Source organism: Dermochelys coriacea, chromosome 6 (assembly GCF_009764565.3).
Source record: "Dermochelys coriacea isolate rDerCor1 chromosome 6, rDerCor1.pri.v4, whole genome shotgun sequence".
NCBI lineage: Eukaryota > Metazoa > Chordata > Testudines > Dermochelyidae > Dermochelys > Dermochelys coriacea.
The window spans coordinates 36,248,287-36,269,557 of record NC_050073.1 but is presented as its reverse complement, the minus strand read 5'-3'; the positions used below and the strand labels follow the sequence as shown (position 1 = coordinate 36,269,557).

Sequence of the window (21,271 nt, the reverse complement as noted above, 5' to 3'; positions counted from 1 at the left end):
TCCCTAGCTGGCAGCTCCATTATATTCAGACTGGCTTGATGATGGTCTCTTATAGATTTCTCTAAGACAATGCCTTGCACCTAAAAAAAGCAAGTGGGGTATGGAAGGAAAGGAGTAGTAAAGAAGCTATCACTCAGTAAGCACTGCCACCAGTAGGAGAGACACTCCACAGCAGTGATTCTGAAAGGACAACTCCTCCATAAAAGAGAGATTGGTTTCCAAAGCTTTCCACAAAATGACTGCACAACCCCCATGCTGGGAAACAGGGGAAAGACCAAGATACAAAGAGACTAGAAATGGGACCCTCCACAAAGTTCACATCCCAATATTAGATACCACTAAGTATGGATGTGTTCACATCTGGGGGGATGGACCTGCCCTTTTATAAAGCTAAGAGAAATTTGCAAAATTCAAAACCATTTCTAGATTTGAATTTAAAATATCTCAAAGTTCAGAGATGTACAGATCTAGGGCCACATCTGAAAGAGAGAGATCATTCTGAGGGGAAAGCCCCTCCAGGTTTGTGAAGCATGGAAGGCAATGAACTTACTTGTGAGCATTTTTTATCTCTTCTCCCTGGCACCTCTACAACTCACTCTAGAGGAATAATGGCATTTATGCCCTTCAAAGGCAGTCAGATAACTAACTCCCTCTGGACAGGATAGCAAGCTACAGTCCCAGCCATCTAGAGCTTCCTGGAACTTCTGTGTCTCCAAATGTTATAGAGCGGGCGCTAAATTGTGTGTGGTATAATGCAGTACATCTCTTGCAGTTAAAGAAAAAAAAAATTCAAGAGTAACCTTGTGAGGCATCCAGAAATAATATGGTGTAAACCAACCATCTACATGTAATAAAATAAGAGCTGAATAATTAATAATTTTCAGATTATGGAAAATCAACATTTGGAGCAAATAAGTTTAGCGATTAAGGAAATCGGAGCGATTGTGAGGACAACTCAAAACTGTTTAGACATTTTCAAGCAAAATACTGGCATACGCAGCTATTAGAGGCTCCCAAGTGCCTACAAAATTGTATTTTAAAACTGTTTATGGAGACCAGAGTAATGTTTGTGTACAGTTTGAGCTATGAAGCCTAAATTTCAGTTGCAATCTAAAGTATCTTGAATTTGTAATCTGAGCAACACTGAAGATGCCAAGCTGAATATTCCATGTTTTGTGCAGTCCTGTGCATTATTAAATTAAAAATGCATTGCACTGGTTATCCTTAACATTTTTACAATTGCTGTGTGCAATTAACATTACCATAGTATTCAAAGTATTCCACAGGCCTGGGGTTTGCAAATTCTCTTTTATAATGTGGGCCACATTTTAACAGAGATAGTGTATGATAGACCATGTGACTATTTACAATGTACCACCTCTTGACAGACTATTTCATCCCTATGATAATGACAGTAATTGCTGATGTGGTAGAGCAATAGCAGGAAAATGTGTATCTTTAGCACAGTTGTGATCCTAAGAGCATCCCAACGCAAGAGGACAAGGGGCTCAGTGATAGCTCTTAATACATTTCAGATGGCTTGACCATTCCAGTGTACCCCAAATCACTAAGGTCATAACCTGTAACTAAAAGGTGTCATGTAAGGTGTCAGTAGGAAGCTATATGACGGTATGATGTATATACAGAGCACAAATTCAAAGTTAAAATCTTATTGGAAATTATGTTGTTATCAAAGCATGTCTGCCAGGCAGTGCTGAAGTTACCATACCCTAGACAAAGCAATATGGTTCTGCCACCTTGAGGGATTTCCAAAGTACATTAAGAGACAATGGGAATGCAATCTACATAGAAAGTAAACAGATCCATCAAGCCAACAAGGGGAAGTATTAACTGAGCATCACAGCAGGAGGAGGAGATTGCAGGAAACAGATTAATTTGCATCTTATCAAATACCAGTGGGGGAAGAAACCAGCAGGGAATTTCCTTCACCACTAGACTCCATGTCTCCTTCCTCATAACTTGAATGAACTTCACTTTGGGGAGAAACCTTCAGAAGAATCCATTTCAAAGGTTCACTGGAGTATATAAGAGAGGGGCAAAGAACCCCAAGTTATCTTTCACCTAGGAAGTGAGCACTTTGGACTCTGTGGGAAATCCTGACAAGAGGAGTGGTCAGCCATCTTGGTGGAAAGTAGATGGGTAAGGAAACTACCTTGGACAAGGGCTGTAGCTTGTTGTGTTAAGTCTTAGCCTCTAGAAAACATATTTCACTTTTATTTGCTTTTAGCCATTTCTAACTATGTCCTTTATACTGGAACTCACTTAATATCCTAACTTCTTTTACTTCTAATCTAAATCAGTCCAGTGCTGTGTTGGATTTAAAGTGAATGTTAACTCCAGTTAATGTGGCAAGTTACTGAGTATGGTATCTTTAAAGGAACAAACAAACCTTAATATCTCTTTGAATGGTCCAGGAGAGGACACAGACACATAATCATCATCATCATCATCTAGGTCTCCTCTGTACATGGAGCTATGGGTTGCCTCTTCTGCCCAATCTTGATTTTAAAACCACCCCCTTTATATGGCATCTTGTTTAGACAATGCAGGTACTTACCAGTGTGCTTTCTGCTGTGCATCTGTAAATGGGACAATTTAAAGTATCGTTTGTTACAGCCAGGGTATGCACACATGAAGGGACGTTTTTCATTCGTCTCACTAGCTGATCGGACAATAGTTGGAGCTACTCCTGGCACTCGCCGAACATCCTACAATGGCAGAAACAGCAGTATGCATAGCTAATGTGAGCACATATAGACACAAGCCTGCTCCCATGTAATCAGTAGAAACACTCAAATAAACTTCAGCATGAGTATGATCCTCTGATGTACCTACCATACTACAAATGACCATTTTTTATTCTATTAATAATGTATAATAGTGTTCCTTTACCTTTTCTATGTACAGCATTACAAATATGTGAAGGTAAATGCTACATGCTAAATTCCCTCTAATATTTATATCTTACAATAAATGGGCCAAGTTCCATACTAATTACCAAAAGCATAAATGTGGAGTAACGCTCTTTAGCGTCAATGGATTAGCTTCATAATTACAACAGTGTAACAGATCAGAACCTGACCCAGAGTAATGTTTTTATACTTAATTCTACAAGCTAGAAATTAAGCTAAAGTCCAAGAACGTCAATGTAAGAAAAAATGTTACTGTTAGATACTGCTATAGATTGTAACCTTGACTATACAATGGTACTGCCACAGTGTTCAGATGGACTTTCTTCTGGGATAATTGAGTGTTAACTGCTCAGTTCTGTTCACTGCATGTAAAGTTTAATCATTTAACTTTTTTTCTAAGAGCTGGTTCACTAAGTGATGAATTGTTAAACTATAAAGAAGGACCAGGTACTATTAATCTATGAATATAATCTAAAGATCATCCTATTGAAATACATTAACAACACTGAAGCAGTGCAGAAAAGACAGAATACATTTCAAATTTCTTAAAAAGCTTTGTGGCCAGTCTATTCAGTTTATAGAATGTATGCATTTATTGTGCCTTATGCCAAGGAACCTCAAGCATAATATACAGCATGGAATCCATTAGTATTAATTCTATAACCAATTAGAAATAGATGGGAATCAACCCTCCTGGATTTTATGGCCCTTTCAAGTGTTTAACTGGTGTGTTAGCCATTAGGATGTGATCACTTAGTGTACTTTTGTCTTCAGGGAATGATGTTCAAATTGTTACAATTTCACAAATCCACACATTCAAAACTTTATCTGATACCTCATTTTTGCTCAACCTTATCTACAATCCCAGGTCTAAATTACAGAAAAACTTGTGGCCAAAGTTACTGAATACCTAACTTTCAAGTTAGATGAGAGGCCTCCAATTTTTTGCAATCCTAAAGTTAGTGAATAATGCAGCTCCAAAGATATGTTTCAGAAGGAAAAATACTTTATTTTTTAAACTACAACTGTGTCTAAAAGGTGATCTTATTTTGTTCTTCAGTGCAATCAGAAGTCAACTTATCTCAGCGATTTCTTAATGACACAGGGAAACCTAAGTTAGCAAGAGAATTATGAATACCAATCAAATAATCAATAAGTAACTAGAACCCTATAAAAACAGTAATTCTTCCTCCCTATGTAGAATGTCCCAATATACTTACTTGTATTCCTCTAAAGACTCCATGGGTGTGTATTCTATATTGGGCCCCACAGCTGTATAACATAGGACCAGTGTGGTTGTCACTCTCATATCCTGTTGCATGGCTGCAGATAAAGAGGGGAACAATGCATAGAGTTAAATATTTTTTTAGTGCACAGCTCCAACCAAGAGGATTTATTTCTTAATATGGTGATAAATTGTTTAGGCTTTTTGATTTGGTAGTCAGGAGATCCATCCTCAAGTGAAAATTACTGGAGAAAGATTCTTCTTTCACTGCATGGGTCAGATCATGATCATCACTCCAGCACAATGCATTGACTCAATAATATAATTGCATTTATTATTGCCCAATAAATACTGTCCAGAAAAAAGCAGTATTGTCAAGGTTTAAAGTGTGGTACATTACCACAAAGATGTTAAGAAAAAAAGACACATAGGAACATAAACTTATGTGCATATGTGCAAGTTACTTATCAGCTAAATGCCGAGCTGCCTATTGCTAATATCTTTGGAATGAGCAAAATGCCTCAAGTTTCACATTAAGTACAGTGGATTTTGTCAGCACCTCATGACTCAGATATTACCAGATAGTACTGAGAAAGTGATGACATTTATAAGAATAGCAGTCGTGTACTCATAAGTACAGATTACAAATCAGTGTCCTAACCATTTAACCCACATATCAGCTTGCAAGATGCACTGTAGTTTAATTCTTTGTAAAAATCAACCTAAGCTAAACACAAAGGGGATGATCCTCCGTTGGTGTAAATGATCAAGATTTCCCCAGGCAGCAGCATGGCAACATTTAAAATAAATGTTTTTTTCACAATTTTGTTTACCTAGTTAAGATGTATCCTGCAAAATGTTATGTTTTGGTGTGTAGAAGGTAGGAACACTGATGGATTTTTCCACTTTGGTAACTGTGAGATGTTCACATGTACACTGCAATTTTTAGTTCTGAATTAATAGTCATTTGTGTTAATAAATTAAGAGCCATAGGTGTTTAAATTTCAGTATCATGAACATTCAAAAACGCCAGGAGTGGAGTCCAGGGAGACACAATGGGGGAACAATGTAGATGGATGAAAAGTAGGATTCTGAAGCAAAGCCTAGAATAACCAGGTTTATTGCCATCACAATTAGAGGCCACTGAGGCTCCAGACCTCTGACTGAAAAGGAAAGCAGGGCCCACTGAAAGAAAGCAGTCTATGTAAAGGTCCAGTCTTTCAAATGATTTACAAGAACAAACAATGGAATTGTGGGCTGGAAAGAGTCTGAAAGTTTCATGAATTTGACCAAAAGGGAGAGAGCTTTTGTGACTATGTAATATTTGTAAAATATGTGTGTTTCTTCTTTAGCGAGTCCACATAGAGACTAGCAGTCTGCTTCTGACGCCTAACAGAGGTGTTCCTTTGGTTCATGTGGTACAGTTTTGTGGGTTCAAACACTGCTAATGGCACCCTCTTCTACTAATTACACTAAACCCAAAGGAAGGCTTCCAGCACACATGCAAAACCTCTGCTGGGGAGACTGCCATCATCTACATGTTTACCTTCATATTCTGGAGGCTTCTCTCCCCAAAATTCATCATGGGGTATCCCAATAACAGCTTTTTTTATCCAATTCTTTAGGATGGTGCTGCACAACAGCTACCTGCCTATAAGCCACAACTGGCTTTTTTGAAAGAAACCCAGATTTTTAGTTCAATTTGGTTTTTTCAGAGCCAAATCTGAAAAGCTATGGCGTCACAACCTTGGCTGGGCAAGTCAGTGGATCAAAAGTGACACAGCAAGCATGTGTTCCACTTCTTCACAAATTCTACGACAGCTGTGATTTTCCTGGTTTGGAAGGGTTCATTTTTTTCAAGAACACCTAACCCTAGCAGAAGCAAAGAGTCAAAGACTAGACCTCATAGGAAAGTAGAGGCTTTTTTAAAGTTCAGAATGAAACAGGCTAAAAGAGGATTGCAAGGTGAATACAATATTTTAATAGTCGCATTACCATTAGTAATAGGGAAAGAACAATGCTGGCACCTGTTCAGGGCAGGAATCCTCTTTTATCTATGTATCAATGCCTACCAAAATGGGACTCCAATCCTGATTAAGGCCTCAGGTCCTACCAGAATACAAACAATAAAAAAAATCATTTTCTCAGCTACAGCATGCATCAATATCAGAGAGCCACAAATGACCCCATCAATGTTGAATTTTCCTCTTGATTCAAAGGACAGCAGCAATGAAACCTGGTACTTGTGTAAAAGCCTGTCAAAGGGAAGGAGCATCTACCATATGGCAACATCTGTTTTAATCACAGAGAGGAAGGGCGTTAGCATGTTATAATAAGAGAGGCATCTGTACAGTTCACAGTAGAAGAAGTTGCTGATCTAAAGTGCCATAGGAAAGCAAGGGTAAATGTAAACTATCATCATTAGTCACTGGTTTGAGTAGCCTAGTTTAGCTTTATAATCCTTCACCTATCAGATCCACACTCCCGATGGCAGCCTAGGCAGTTCAAGAGACAAGATAGTTTGTGGGAAGATACCCTAAACATATGGTAAACTTTACCCTGGAAGAAACCTCCAAAAGGTACAAGAAGTTACAGTAGAAATCATGCTACAAAACACAGACTAACTTGCACTCTACACTGTCTGAAATACAGGAGACTTGCAAGGTTTTCATTTGTAGGTGCCAAGGATTTTCTGAAGGACTATTCAGTTCTGTAATGGAAAGTAGCCAGCAGAACCCACTTCTCCTAGGAATTAGAAATGGAAGAAAGCTGTATGAGATCCCCTGGAATGCTTCTCATGGTATTTTCTCTAGTCTACTTTTAAAATATTTCCATGGATGGGGCTTCTACCAAATCGCTCTGTATTCCCAAAGCTTAAATTTCACGGACAGGAAGTTTTCCCTAACATTCCTCATACATTTTTTTATTTCATCCCATTACTCCTGGTCATATGCACTCTTTGCTTTGGTGAGCAGAACTGCAGTGAAAGGCTTGATCACATTAGAAATTGTTTTCAAAGCCACCTGACCACTCAGATATTAACTAGTGAGCAAACAACCCATTTAATAGTTTCCCTGAAAAGGTATCTTAGTAAGAAGAAACCATAGTTCCGGTTTCTTAAAACCCGCCAGCATTGTCAGGGACTTATCATATACGGCCCTGTTATACTAACTGCCGAGTAAGACTTCTTGGGTAGGAAGGCACAACTCAATAATGAGTAGGGGTAGAGTAATCTGACCCTAAACGATTGTAATAGTCTAACATTGGGGACAGTTACTGGAAGTTAATGGGACTGATGGTACAGCAATGTAAGACTTTCACAAATTGGGCCTGTAGCTGCTGCTTTGAATTGAAATCTCACTCTACATTGATAATGACTGTCACACAGCTTGTGAAATAGACTGGATTTCTCATGTCTCTCCCTCTTGTTATCTCCCTTTTGTTAAGAGCAAACGTGATGCATGCCAAGTTATGTGAATTTTTTGATACACCCATAATTTATTTAGCATACACACTAGAATGTGGAAGACTCAGTGGAAGAACTAGTGTAAGTCTGGCAGCTCCTCTACAGCTTTTCAGACTTTCCAAAAATTACAGAATCACAACCACTGGTTTCATTTTACACAGGAGATAGCAACCAGAGGAAAGTCCAACCTCTATGAGCAATACAAGTCATCAGTGAGTTCATGCGTGCAGTACACTAAAATAATTACAAATACACATCTTTCAGCTGGAGATCTTAAACAACAAAAAAAAGAGTGAGAAATTCTATGACTTTAAGCTCTTTGGAGTAGGGACTATATTTACCTGGGTGAGCAAGCAATGCCTAGTACATTGTGACCACTAATGGAAAGTAAAAATAATACATAATAAATAAATAAAATAAATAAATGTGTCCTGCTTGTTTACCAAGGGATCAACTGTCCTACATCTCTACAAATACATTGTAATCTATATAATTTTGCATCTGAGCTAAATAAGAAAAAACAAAGATTATGGTTTAAAATAAAGAAGTTGCAATTGAAGCCAGGGTTTTAATTGTAGGGTGGGAATTTGAAATCATCAAGAGGTACAAGCAGAAAAAAAAATGGGAAAAAAAACTGTTTCCTCTGTTTAATGTTTAAAGTCATATTTATGACTGATGGGGGGAAAAATGCTGAAAAGAGTCAAGGCTAAGCAAAGCCAGATGCAGTTAAACCTGTTGTCAGGACAGTACTATTTTAGTGATGCAGGCAAAACCCTACAGGAGTTCTTGATTGAATAAAAACTGCAGGATTGGCCCTTAAGGGTCCCAGTTCTGCCTTCATTGGTGAATACAGAATTCCCTTGGATTTCAATGAAAGTTGCACAAATCTATCCAAAGGCAGAACTGGACTATAAATATTTAGAGTTCATCCAGTTGATTGCTGAGATGGCCCCATATATATATTGTCCTTTGGTTCTAGGCAGCCAGCTGCAGACCTGGAAAAAATGCATAAAATGTAGCTCCACATTTCTGCAGAACAAAGATTGATACTTATGCAACATAAAATGCTAAGCAAGCGTTATATACTGTAGAGCATTTAGAAACATTTGCCTTTAGCATTAGGCCAGAAAATCCTTAACACTTGGAGAGTAGCTCTTTTAAAACGATTAATCTCGACGCTGTACAGATTGTACAGAGATTAATAAAAATGAAGGTTTTACAGATGAGAATGTGTGATGAAAGACAGAGCAGCTTTAGAGAGTTGTACCAATCTAAGGACTTTATAAAAAAAAAAAAACTCATAAAAGATTACTTTCTAATCTGAATATATAAAAAAAAACCCACAACCTGCAATTTCTCTCTCACACCAACTTTACTTTGTTACACTAGAACTGTCTGATTAGTTTACAACTAGCCTCAACTTAAATCTGGAGAGCGAAGCTTGATTTTTTTTTATTATTTCATACGACTAAAAAAAAAGGGAAGCTATAGGGCATATTGAGAAGCGTGAGCAAATATCAGCATGAAACATGAATGCACATTGACTCAAAATGGAAGAATTAAAAAATTCAGAAGGAAAGATTACACAAAACAGGCACCACATTAAGATGCAATTTACTAGTGTTTCAGTGCAGGAACTGGAATATTTGGGTGTAGAAACAGAGCCAAAAATGAGGCAGAACAAGGGTGCAGGCAGGCTGTGTGATAACAGTACAGAAGAGAAATAAAGCTAATTTTCTTTGCTAAAATATTTACCATCCAATATTACGGGAAATATATGCCACCACGGAGGCAATAAAGAGAAGTCTGATTAATGATATAGATGATGTTTCCTCCTCTTATTGGTGGTAATGCTATTAAGCAGGAGGGAAGCATAAAGTTGCTGCTTTATCTGCATTCTCCAAGGCAACTAAACATCAGAGAAATGATTTCACTAATTAGGGCTCAGTGTGCAATCATTATGGAGAAAGAAAAGCTGGGTGTTGAGAGTAAGGCACTGGACTAGTATTCAGAGACCTGGGCTCAATTCACAGCTCTGCTTATGTACTTCTTTGGGCAGCTCACAATCTCTCCGAGTGAAATCCTTGTCCCATTGAAGTCAATGAGAATTTTGCCATTGACGTCAATGGAACTAGGATATCACCCTCTGTGCCTCAATTCCCTATCTGTAAAATGGGGAGAGTACTTCCCTTCCTCACAGAGGAGAGGATAAATTCATGATTAGGCATTTTGATGCGAGAGAAAAAGGGGGAAATATTTAACACCATGAAAAACATATAATTGCATGCTCCCATTCACACTGGCTGCAGGTCTGAGCCAGCTAGGGACAATGTACATTCCCAGAACTTACTAATGGTGTTTTATAAGGCTATGATAAAGGTTCTCTTGTTAATCTATTATAGAAAGCCTAAACCTTAAGGGTCTTGTATTAGAATGCAATTGTAGTAGTGCTTTGCAAAAAATCTCTCTATTGTTCTGTCCAGTGAGACCAAGCAAATGGCAATACACACTGGTGTGCCTGGGAGCCCAGCCCATTGATTACATAGCTCAAGAATAAAGAAAAAAGGCACTGAGCCAAACTCTGCCAGTTTACATAGGTGACCTCAGTGGGACTCTACACGTTAACTTCAATTTCCAGATAGCATGGCCCTTCTTTCTGCAGTTTTCTATCTGCTTTGTGACAGAGCTCCTCGTTTGGTAACCTCTTTAGCTAGTCACAGGTTCAGTTACCACAACAGGGTTTAGGCTCCTATCCAATATTGACAGGTCTGTGCAATACCAGTGGGATGCTGCACTATAGTCTTTTTTCAGATCATGGCCCCAATTCTTGGACCCACCCGAGACTGCCAGGGACTAGATCAGACAGCTGAATAGGTAGCTAGTCAATATTTCTCTTTATTCTCATTATTCAGTATGTGGCCATATTACTTATTTATCAGATGCTATCCAAAACCTGTACTGAATAAAGAAATATTAATTTCCTCATGGGCCTTCCAAGGTTCTCATCACCATAGTATGAAGGATTTAATAGCCCCTAATGAAAGTATCTTCACATCACCTCCTATGAGGCCATATTATTTTCCCTATTTTACAGCTGTGAAACAAAGTCTCGGAGATTAAGGCCAAATTTATCAAAAGTGTCCACTAATTTTGAGTGTCCACCTTCAGATGTATAAAAGGCCTGATTTTTCAGAGTAATTAGCATCTTTATAGCACTTTATATTTTCAAAAGCACAGTGCCCATTGTCTTCAGTTGCAGTTGTGAGCTCTCAGCACTAATACAAATCAGGCCCCAGTTGTCTCAACTTGCACACTAGAAAATGAGGAACACAGTTAGTGAACACTTGTGAAAAGTTTGATAAGATAGAACCCTGTTTTTCTGAGTGACATTTGACTGCCTTAGCCATAAGACCACCTTTTCTCCTCCTGCAATCCTTTGCTTCATTCACTCCACATCTTCCACCATTTGCAACAAATCGGGGAGGGGTGAGCGGAACGGTTCTACAGATAACAGTCTCATTCACTATGCAATCCAGATCCATTTCCTGACTCCTGTCTATCCTCTGCACTAAACAAGACAGGGGTCCTGTGAATAAAATAGCATGCATCACATAATCAAAGACTATATCATAATGCCTATGCGGTGGAGCCGGGGGGCTGATTAAGTTTAAAAAACGGAAAGTGCCAGGCAATCTTAACTTTCGGTGTCACTGCCAAACCCTGCCTAGAATATGTGGTAATGGTTTCATTTTAGTACATTAAACTTAAATTGAATGTAAACCCAGGAAAAGGGCTACTTAATGACGCTCATGTAAAGTGATAGGGTTAGAGAGTGATATGTTGTACCACTAACATATAATTTTAATTTCCCAATTTCTTGCAAACTTGCAATACTATTTCTTTATAATACAATACATAAAAGAAAGTTCAGCTGAGTCATGTGGAAGTGGTGGGGGGAAAAGGGGAATTTCTATATAAGGATTGGTTTCAGAGTAGCAGCCGTGTTAGTCTCTAAGGTGCCACAAGCACTCCTTTTCTTTTTATATAAGGATTGTCATCTTTGGAGAGAAATTAAGCTCTCCATTTCAACATAAAGATACCAATATTCATAAAATACAACTTCAAGATTGAGAAAAGTATCTGAAACAGTAAATGCCTGGGAATCACTTAGGAACAGTTCATATATTTTAAAGATGTAAATCTTAGGAAAAGTACCTTATGTTCATGGCAACTGAGTTTGGAGGTACTGTGTTTTGTAACTCCCAGCCAGAGAAGACAGATAACTATTTTGGCTCATATTACCAGTGATGAGGCCATGTCTAGCACTGATTTTCCACAGATTCTACAATCTTGGCCTATACCAAAACTTTCAGCTTTGTTTTACCATAGATCATTCATCTTGATTTCTTCTTTTTTCCTTTCAAGAATTCTAGGTCACAAACTTTATACTGCTCACAGTCTGCACTTTGGGACAAGTAAAACCATTTATTTTGTTCAGTACTCCTTTAATATTTCTATTGTGTCCCTTTTTTTTCCCCCACTCAGTTCCCCAAAGAATAACCTCTTCCTTGTTTTAATAACTTGGACCTCAGTCAAGGTTGATGTGTTTCTCCTTTTTGCAGGATATTTTCTTCAGAAGAGACAAAACAGTGTCTAATATTGCAATGAAGAGGTTTGGTGGTTGGTTTTTTTTGTTTCTTTTTTTGTTTTTAAAGGGTGCAATTTAAAGAGGAAATTACAAACAGTTATGAAAAAAGTAGGAAATAGCCTCAGCAGCAGAGCTGGTCAGCTTGATTTGTATACAATAGTTGGGTTTCAGGGGGAAGAGAAGGGGCTTCCCTTTCTTTCCAGTAAGGGAGCTGCCTGACAGATTCTAGGTGTACCACAGAAGACCACCACTTCATACTCATGCTCATTTCACTAGTTTGCTCTGATACACATGGTTTACTACACTACTATCTAGTGCCTCTAGACTTCATTCACGAATGAAGGTTAGAAGCAGATCAGCAGTACTTCATACTATTGTGCAATACTGAAGCCAGCCTGCACAAATACCATACCTGATAGATCTGGATCGAGTCAGTTTCCTACATATTAGTTTGGGAATCTCCCTTTTAAAAAGATATACATATATATTTACTCAGAAAAGGGTAAAGAGCACCCATAGTTTATCTTACAAAGTCAGGCAAACGTTGGCTTTGTCTGGACAAGGATCAGAAGGAGGTTCTCGAGAACATGTTAACTAGCATGTTATTATACTCTACTCTGTACCAGGTAAGTTGTATGTTAGCAGAAGCTAGCTTCTTGAGTTGAAGTCTAGGCTCCCCCCAAGCCTTAAACTGGACCAGGTAGCACTTGCTAAAGTACAACTTGCATTGTCCACACTAGAGTTTTAGAATGTGTTAATTACACTATGCTACCAAAACATATTTTTAAAAATAAACCACCCTAGTCCAGACAAACCCTCTGATGTGCTCTATTCATTTCCTCCTAGCACATCCTCTTCCACAGTCCAAGAGTGCTATCCCATTTTGGAAGGGCAAGAGTGGTTAAATTTTACTGACAACCCCGCAAGGGGATTGGGGAGACGTCTTTGGAATCTCTCAATACAGTTACTGTCCTGCCTACAGGAAGGGAGGAACAGAAGCCCTGGCCCTGTAAGCACCACACCCTGTGTCTTTGCTACCCTACCAATGTCTCTGATCTGCAGCACCTCTGAGGCGGGCTTCCTGCTTGCAGAGTAACAGGAAACCCATATTGGACAAGCAGCAAACAGGCTAGAGTCCATTCCCTGCAGGTGGGAGGGTGACAATGGTATGGAGGAAGGAAGCCAGAGAAGATGGAAAGGGCCAGGAAAGGCAGGGACAGAGGATGTGGGGCCTGGAGAAGGGAAAGATAATAAAAAGGAGGGAGAGAAGAGCTGGCATGAGGAGCAGAGTGAGGTTAGAACTAGAGAAAAAGGAGAAAGGAATGGAGGGAAGGAGACACAGGAGGTAGCAACAGTAGTCTAAGCCTGGAGCTCTTTCATTTGTTCTTGCTCTCACTGTGTGGTAGGAGTGTGGAGAACACTTTACACCCTGCAGTCTGGAGTGGGTCAGTTTGAGGCTGATTATGGCAAGGGTGGGGAGAGCAGATCAGGGCCTGATCATCCCAGCATTGATTCCCAGGTGGATGATCAGCCCCCACACACTCCGCACACCCAGAATGCTGTTCTCCCAGCTTTTTGTGGCTCTTTCCCCTTCTGCTTTCTTGCTCAGGCCACCCCTGCACTGTGTCTCACTCCCCAGGCCGTCTCTAATAGCCACCATTGTTATTTCACTCACTGCACTGGTTACGCGCTGCCTTTGGCTATGAGCTAGGCCCAGCAACCCACTGGCAGGCCTTCCAGATGCCAAGCATGCACAAGTCCAGGGCTGAATTCAGCACAAGATCTATTGGGCAGCCACTGTTTACAAGTTACAGAAAGCACATTTCTGAATTGCACTCTGACCCAACAGTAGTTATGATGGGTCAAGAAGACAACACCTTGCTGCAAGGAGGTCTGAACTAATCAGACGACAGAATCTTCCCCCCCCCCAAAATATATATATATTTTATATATAAATATACACACACACTTTTTTTTTAAACTTATATTAATGGAAGTTAACAGAACTGACAAGCTTCAAACTCAACTTCACCATTCAATTGCAGAGGTTTTTCCACTGTTTCCCATCCTTCCTTCACGAGCTTATTTTGTTAGTGCTTTGGGACAGAGATCTACCTTGTCTTCATACCCATTCACGCAGTCCCTCCTATCACATATTGTTGCTGTATATATGGAATAATATGGCTGCTTAGAACCATTTATAATATAATTATACAGGTTTTCACATTCATATTATCCCAATTTAAATTCAAACATTACTAATCTATTACTGGAAAACACCTTGCTCACACAAATTGAAAGCTATTGCATTTACTTGGCACCTGAATTGTGTAATCTACAATGAAGACAATTTGTTTAGACAGTAAAATGGTTAAAAATCTACAACCAACATACTGTTCTCCAAGACATTTTGGTCTTTTGACTTAAACCAATAAACAAAAACAGTTAAAGAAAATATTGCTAGTTCTTTCCTTGTTGACTAACCTTAGAATAAAAAGTCTAAGAGAAAACTTGACCATAAAATTCTTATTAACTGTGAACTGACTAGTAGAATAAAACTTAATAGTTCAATAGGGTTATTTTTTTAAACTCAACATATTAAATTACAGACAAATAAAGACCCATTTTTTGGACAGGTTAGCATTTTTCGTGCCAGTAACCTTATTCCATTCATAAAATAAAAAATAAAATGAAGTTAACTACACTAATGCAGAAGAAGATTACAAAATAATAAAACACCTTACCCCTTTAATGTAGATCCCAAGTTCATTTGATTCCATGTCATGCATTCAAGCTGTGAGGTCATTTGGTATAAATTGTCACTGTTATAAAAATATCTAGAATTAGAACTAAAATTACTTGACCAAATTCAAGTAATACTTAAAAAAAGAAGCAATAATTTTCATTTTTTTTTTAAAAAGTGTTTTCAAAATACATATAGCAGTACCAAATAAATTTATTTTATTTCAACCCTTTTATCTGTTTGTGACATTAATTTTAAAAGAAAAAGAAAGAATGATTATGTGGAAAAAGACAAGGTGTTCATTGTGATCTAACTTGTAAATTTTAAATGGCTGAAAATTATACACAATAAAGAAAAAAAAATACTGCAATTAAATTAACCAGTATATATACACAACCAGTATATATACAGACTTGTGGGTTAGCAATAGAGCAGATCTCTTATTTTATAAAAAAAAGCAAGTGAATTAAGTTTTAATAAAGAGTGTAGAGGATCACGTGGTTAATGGACTGAAACAGCTATCAGAACTGGTGACCAATGTTACTACATATAGTGACTTGCCAAGGAAAAATGGAGTGGCTGAACCATAAATTAAACTCACAACTGGAATACTAGTCTTTTTTGGTTTTATGTTTTATGTTTTGTTTGTAAAATCTTATAATCTTAGAACAATGAACTCAGCAGACAGCAATATTCTCAGAAACGGGTTGTCAGTTGCTTACTTTCTATTTTTAAAGAAAACACTTCACTGGTTTTTTATTTGAGATTAACTGTAACCAAAAGAAATGGAGCTTACAGGTCTACTGACATAATAATGCTCAAACACTTATCACAAATAATTTAAACATACAAGTGAACAGGTATGTGCTTCAAGGAGAGGAAAAACTGCTGCGGAATTGCACCACCAAAAGCAGTCGGTTTCCCTAGGGTTCTCTCAGTAAGTTAGCCGTAAGAGGAGAGTCTCACTATGCAGACAGGGCTGAGCAAGCTGCTTTCCATCTACACAGCATGGAAAACCGCCGTGTGTTCTTCCTGAATCTTGGTTCTCCTGGAAATCCAGGTTCCTATTGCTACACAACATTTCTCCGATCTGCTGCAGCGAATCTTACTGAAACCACGTTTTGAGTCTCTAGACCTTTCGCATCGATTTTCTGATTGATGTGGGTGCCAGAGAAATAGCAACTCACAATCAACTTAAGACCCCTGGCTGATTAATAATAGCTAAACTCACTAGACCTATTTAGTGATTGTATATCATTTTGTTGCGAGCGTTTTTTCATGGCAGGTAGAAGTGAGCTAGAAAAGTGCGATTCCAGTGGGAAGCTTTTGCATATAAAAACAAGTTAAATTACTTCAATCTTAAAGTATGTGTAATATCATTTGTCAGTATCGCGGGACACTATTATTCATTCGAATGTCTGAACTGCTATTATGCTACTACAATGTCCTGCATATCAGCTCAGAAATTGTTAGACTCTCCTGCAGTTTCCCCATTTGCAACAGCAGTTCGTGCTGGTCTGTGCCACTACGTTTTGCAATTCCACGAATTCTTCCTGTAATGCTGCTGTAATTAATTCCTCCAGGACCCGGATTTTTATTAGAAGTGCCCGCCCGATGCATTTACAGCAGGAGATTTCCCTTTAACTTTCTTTCCCTTGACAGTTCATTTATAAGAGCCTCCTCCACAATATTTCCCCCCTCCCTCCTTTGCTTTTTCATCAAGCCGTGCACATTCATCTTGTCACTAACCAGCAGCCACTGTATTTCAGCCTGGGTTTGGTGACAGTGCACAAAACAAATCGCTTGGGAACCAGGACAATGTTCAGAGACAGGCTGAAGGTAGTCCTGGGCTCCATTTCAGTACAGCTGGAAGCGTGGCTGGCTCATGCACTCCATTCAATAGGAGGTTTACAACTCTGTGTCCCGGCGACAAAGGACAGCCTTGCCCGTGTGATCAGAGGGGAATTCTCCGCTTTAGGGATCGTGCGTTTACACTTGTCATCAAATAAACTCAGAGATGGTTTGTCCCTTGCAACAAGTACACAGGCAATTTCTGCTCGCATACAAACTCCCACAGACTTCCATGGACTTTGGATCAAGCCCCTTACCCTGGTCATTCCAATGAAGTTCCCGCGGACCCTTATTTACGCCGCTGTAATTTGGCCCAGAGAAGTGGCTTGAGCGAAGGCAGACCCACTAATCACTTGTTAGATATTTGCTGAGAAAGAGGAGGAGACAATAGTAACACGGTGCCATCTGAGAGGCCACCCACTGGCAATCAAGGCACCCTGGGAGCCCGTGGCCGCAGCTGCGGGGAGGGGAGCGATTTGTGCAGGTTAAAGCATGAAGCTCCAAACAGAGGTTGCAGCCCGACCCTGCTCCCACTGAAACGGGCAAAGTAACTGCAGCTTACGGCTCCCCGGGTCTGCGGAGAGCACAGGGACAGGCCCATAGGGACAGGCCACCCACCCAGGAAACCCAAGAGTGACTAACCCAGAGACGGGCAGCCCAGCAGCCCGAGAGCACAGGCCATCCCCCCGCGCACTGGGACCTCGGCTCCAGGGCCCCCCTCTCTGCCTTTGACCGGACCCGGACAAGCCGGTCCCGGCCGGGCCTTCCCTCGTTGAGGATCCCTGCGTCCTTCTCAGGGCGGCAGGTGGGGGTAGTTGAAGCTAGACACCCACGGGAAGGAAGGAGGAAAGGCCTTGGCGTTTCACCCGCTTCCCCTGGAGAGCCCCGCTGGGCGAGTGGCCCCTTCCTGCGCTCTGGCTCTTGGCCCAAGGCACCTCGGCACTTCTTTCGGGGTCTCCCCGTGACCGCCTCCAGAGCTGGAGCTGGCTTTCCATTTCTGCCGCAGCCGGGACTTCTGCCCGGTGCTCCCGACTGCACGGCTCGGCGGAAAGGCCCCTGCCCACCCTCAAGACGGATCAGCGCCCCTGTTACCTCGGCTGAAAACCCGTCCCCAGGGGCTAGCCCTGCAGTGGGGGCTTAATACGCATGCAAAAGAGAAGCCAGGTATACAGATGGCTCCCGATCTAAAAAACAGACCTATGTTTAAGTCACCAGTATTTCATCACACCGGAAAAAAATAAAGTGTTTAGACCCATCGGTTCCTAAAACCTTTGGGGACCACCATTGCCACTCGGGGCTGCTTACTGACCTCAGGTTTCAGAGTAGCAGCGGTGTTAGTCTATATTCGCAAAAAGAAAAGGAGGACTTGTGGCACCTTAGAGACTAACACATTTATTGGAGCCTAAGCATCCGATGAAGTGAGCTGTAGCTCACGAAAGCTTATGCTCAAATAAATGCGTTAGTCTAAGGTGCCACAAGTCCTCCTTTTCTTTTTACTGATCTCAGCCATTCATAAAGATAACCCGCAGAGAGGGGTAAGAGTCGGGTTTGTGTATCTGTTTAAATTCCGGCTTGTGCGCGTTCTGGCTGGGGAAATCCCCCATAGGCCTTACCAGCTACATACTGTACTCTTGAAACGGCTCCTGTTAAATAAAACGATAAACATAAAACGCCTGTGGCATGAGGCAATACTGTGCTTGAATACACAGTTTTGGGCTGGAAGGTTTTAAAGAGGGACTAGGTATCTAGGTGTGTGCGTGTGTGGCGGATTGTATTGAATTTTCTCCTTGTTTTATTCCGAGCATCCTCGGTTGCCCTCAAGTAAGCGTGGCTGAATTGCCTTGACAAGCAAACACCATTTTGCTCCAGGTGTGTGTGTGTGTGTGTGTGTGGGGGGGGTGTATTCATCATCCCCATCAAGATCAGTTAGGGCTGTAGACTCAGCGAATGATTCATAGGTGGTGGACATCAAGAGCCCAACCCTGCTCCCACTGCAGTCAGCGGAGTTCTCTCAGTTACTTCAATGAGATAATAGTAATAATAATGATGCAGCCGCCCCTATAGCTACCGATCACATCACAGCCTGGCTGGAAGTTTTTGGGAGTCTCGGCTCCAGTGGAAACACCCTCCCTTTCCATGCTGCAAATAGGACCCAGAGGTGAAAGTTGCTGCTGCTGGGGAGAGACTCCAAACGCCAAAACACAGCGAGCTGGAATGTAAGTTCTGCGAACTCTGGGCTCCACGGCTGATCACCTCAGGCTGGAAGCAAGCGGGAGGCAGAAAACGGCAAGCTTCACCAAGTTTGCCAAGTGCACCAGCGGACTTCTACACAAAGAAGCATGTATGGTGTCTCTAACAGAGGAAGTATAACAAGGTATCCATGCATCCATTTAAATCTAAAATGGGTTATTACTGCCAGTGCTACAGGATGGTCTCAGAGTCAATAGTTATGTTCAAATCCTAGCTTTAAATACGATTTGAAAGATGAGAAGGAAAACTGGAGTCTCTGGGATTTGCCTGCATTGAGTCCCATTTGAATCACTACTTCCCCCAAATAAGACACTAAAAATAACTTATTTTCATTACAGAGATTTTTTAAAATGAAATGGGGGAGGGGGGACTTTTCTACAACGAGGATTAATGTAAGTTGGAGTGAAATAAAAGGAAGTCAACCCTGAACGAAAGAGGAACTTTAAAGGAAACCAGTAGTAGATCATATAGAGTTTGTTTTGGCCTGCACGGCAGTATTACTGAGTTCTTGACCTCTGCACAGAAAGAGCTATAATCTGAACTGAAACTCCTCCACTCTTAAAGTCTTTGCAAGTGTGACTCACAGTAAATTTTCAACATTAAAACATGTTTACTACATTAAACAGCATGAGGTAGAAAAGTTCACATCCCCATTTTAATGGAATCACAAATGCTGGCCTTTCAATGCACGCTTGCAGTCTGCATAGCTTTGCCATCAATAACTAGCCATCAACAAGGGACACAATATCTCTTGGCAGATGCGGTGCTTGTGTTATAAGAGAGAACAAGTAGTTGCCAGAACTGGAGATTTCAGAGATACTGTTGCTTCCATTATAAGAATTATGGGCTCTTGAATATTTATTTCAAGTTATCGCCTTTCTTACTGTCTCTTTTACCAGGGCAAAACAATGGAAAGGTCTTCAGTCTTAGACTTGCTTGCATATTTTCTCCTTACTTCCTTTCTTTCTTATGGACAAATTGGTTGCTACTAGCTAGCTAGACTTGGAAATCTCCTTAAGAGCAGTATTTGGTGAATTACTGCAGTGTATGTAGAACTCTGAAGTTTTGTAAATGTATTGTTAACCTGTTAAAGGCATTGTTACAATCAAATTTTACATCAAATTTGTTATGGGATTCAGACACTGATCAGAGCAATAAGAAGCCTGAGTGACTGCTGGTGGCTGTGAAATGATGGTTGATGCCTCTCTGCTTTCAGAGATCAAAACAGTTTAAAGCCCCGCTTTCTTTTTACAAACACAACATTTACACTTGTCCTGTGAAACTCATTGCCACAAGGATACCTTTGTAGGGTTCTGAAAGGAATTGACATTTGTCTGATAGTGAGAACAATAAAGAGTTACATTAGACAAGATACAAAAATAGCTAGAAGGAATACAAGCCCCTTTTCTGAAAGCATAAAGCCAGCTTTAAAGTTATGGAGACCAGGAGGAAGCTTTTCCTTATGGGCAATTTATTGCATAAACGTCCTCTACAGGGTTTCTTACACCTTCCTATGAAGCATTTAGGATGGGCTACTGTCTGAGACAGGATTCTGAACTAGATGCACCCAGTATAATAGACAACTCCTATGCTTCTAGTGCCACCAATTGGCTGTTGCGCTCAATTCCCCTTTCTTCCTCCACTTTTAAACAAACAAAAACAAAACACTAATATGTATATGCACACAATGAAACGTGTGTTTAAGCAACCTCTAAATGGACTGAGGAAAAGAAGAGGATTAATAGGGTTGGCCTGCTAATAAAGGTGGAGCATTTCTGTACTGCTCACCTTCCAGAATACTCTGTGGGTCATCTCTTAGGCAAAATAATGCCTTGTCTACACTGCAAAATTACGTGGTGTTAACGAATGTCAACACTTCTATGAAACAGACACAAATACTGCCTGGCATCAACCGGTTGGGATTAATCCTAGTCCAGCATAGGGCTACCCAAAACCAGATGTTAAACACAGCAATCCTGGTCTAAATTAAGCACCACGTGGTGCTTAACACTGTGTTAATATTTGTTTTAACACAATGCAATTTTCCAGTTTAGACAGCCTTTATGGAGATTTCATAAACACTCAGAGAGAGACTTTGTAGGAAATTCTCTCCTTTATCTCAGGATTTTGGTACCTTTTTGCCACTCTAGCTTGC

At 40.2% G+C, this 21,271-nt stretch overlaps 1 protein-coding gene across 13 annotated transcripts in view; it reads right to left on the bottom strand.

Moving 5' to 3' along the window:
- The window catches only part of WT1 (WT1 transcription factor), a 137,768-nt gene that overhangs the window by 14,834 nt on the left and 101,663 nt on the right, over positions 1 to 21,271 (bottom strand). For 8 of the 13 annotated variants that reach the window (XM_043515762.1, XM_038404468.2, XM_043515761.1 and 5 more), the window contains 3 exons: positions 15,017 to 15,094; positions 4,154 to 4,256; positions 2,579 to 2,729 (listed from right to left, as the gene is read on the bottom strand). In XM_043515762.1, coding sequence (XP_043371697.1) covers positions 2,579 to 2,729; positions 4,154 to 4,256; positions 15,017 to 15,094 — 332 coding nt within the window. The remainder of the gene's footprint in view (positions 1 to 2,578; positions 2,730 to 4,153; positions 4,257 to 15,016; positions 15,095 to 21,271) is intronic. The other 5 variants (XM_043515760.1, XM_043515759.1, XM_038404464.2 and 2 more) reach the window with 1 other exon arrangement.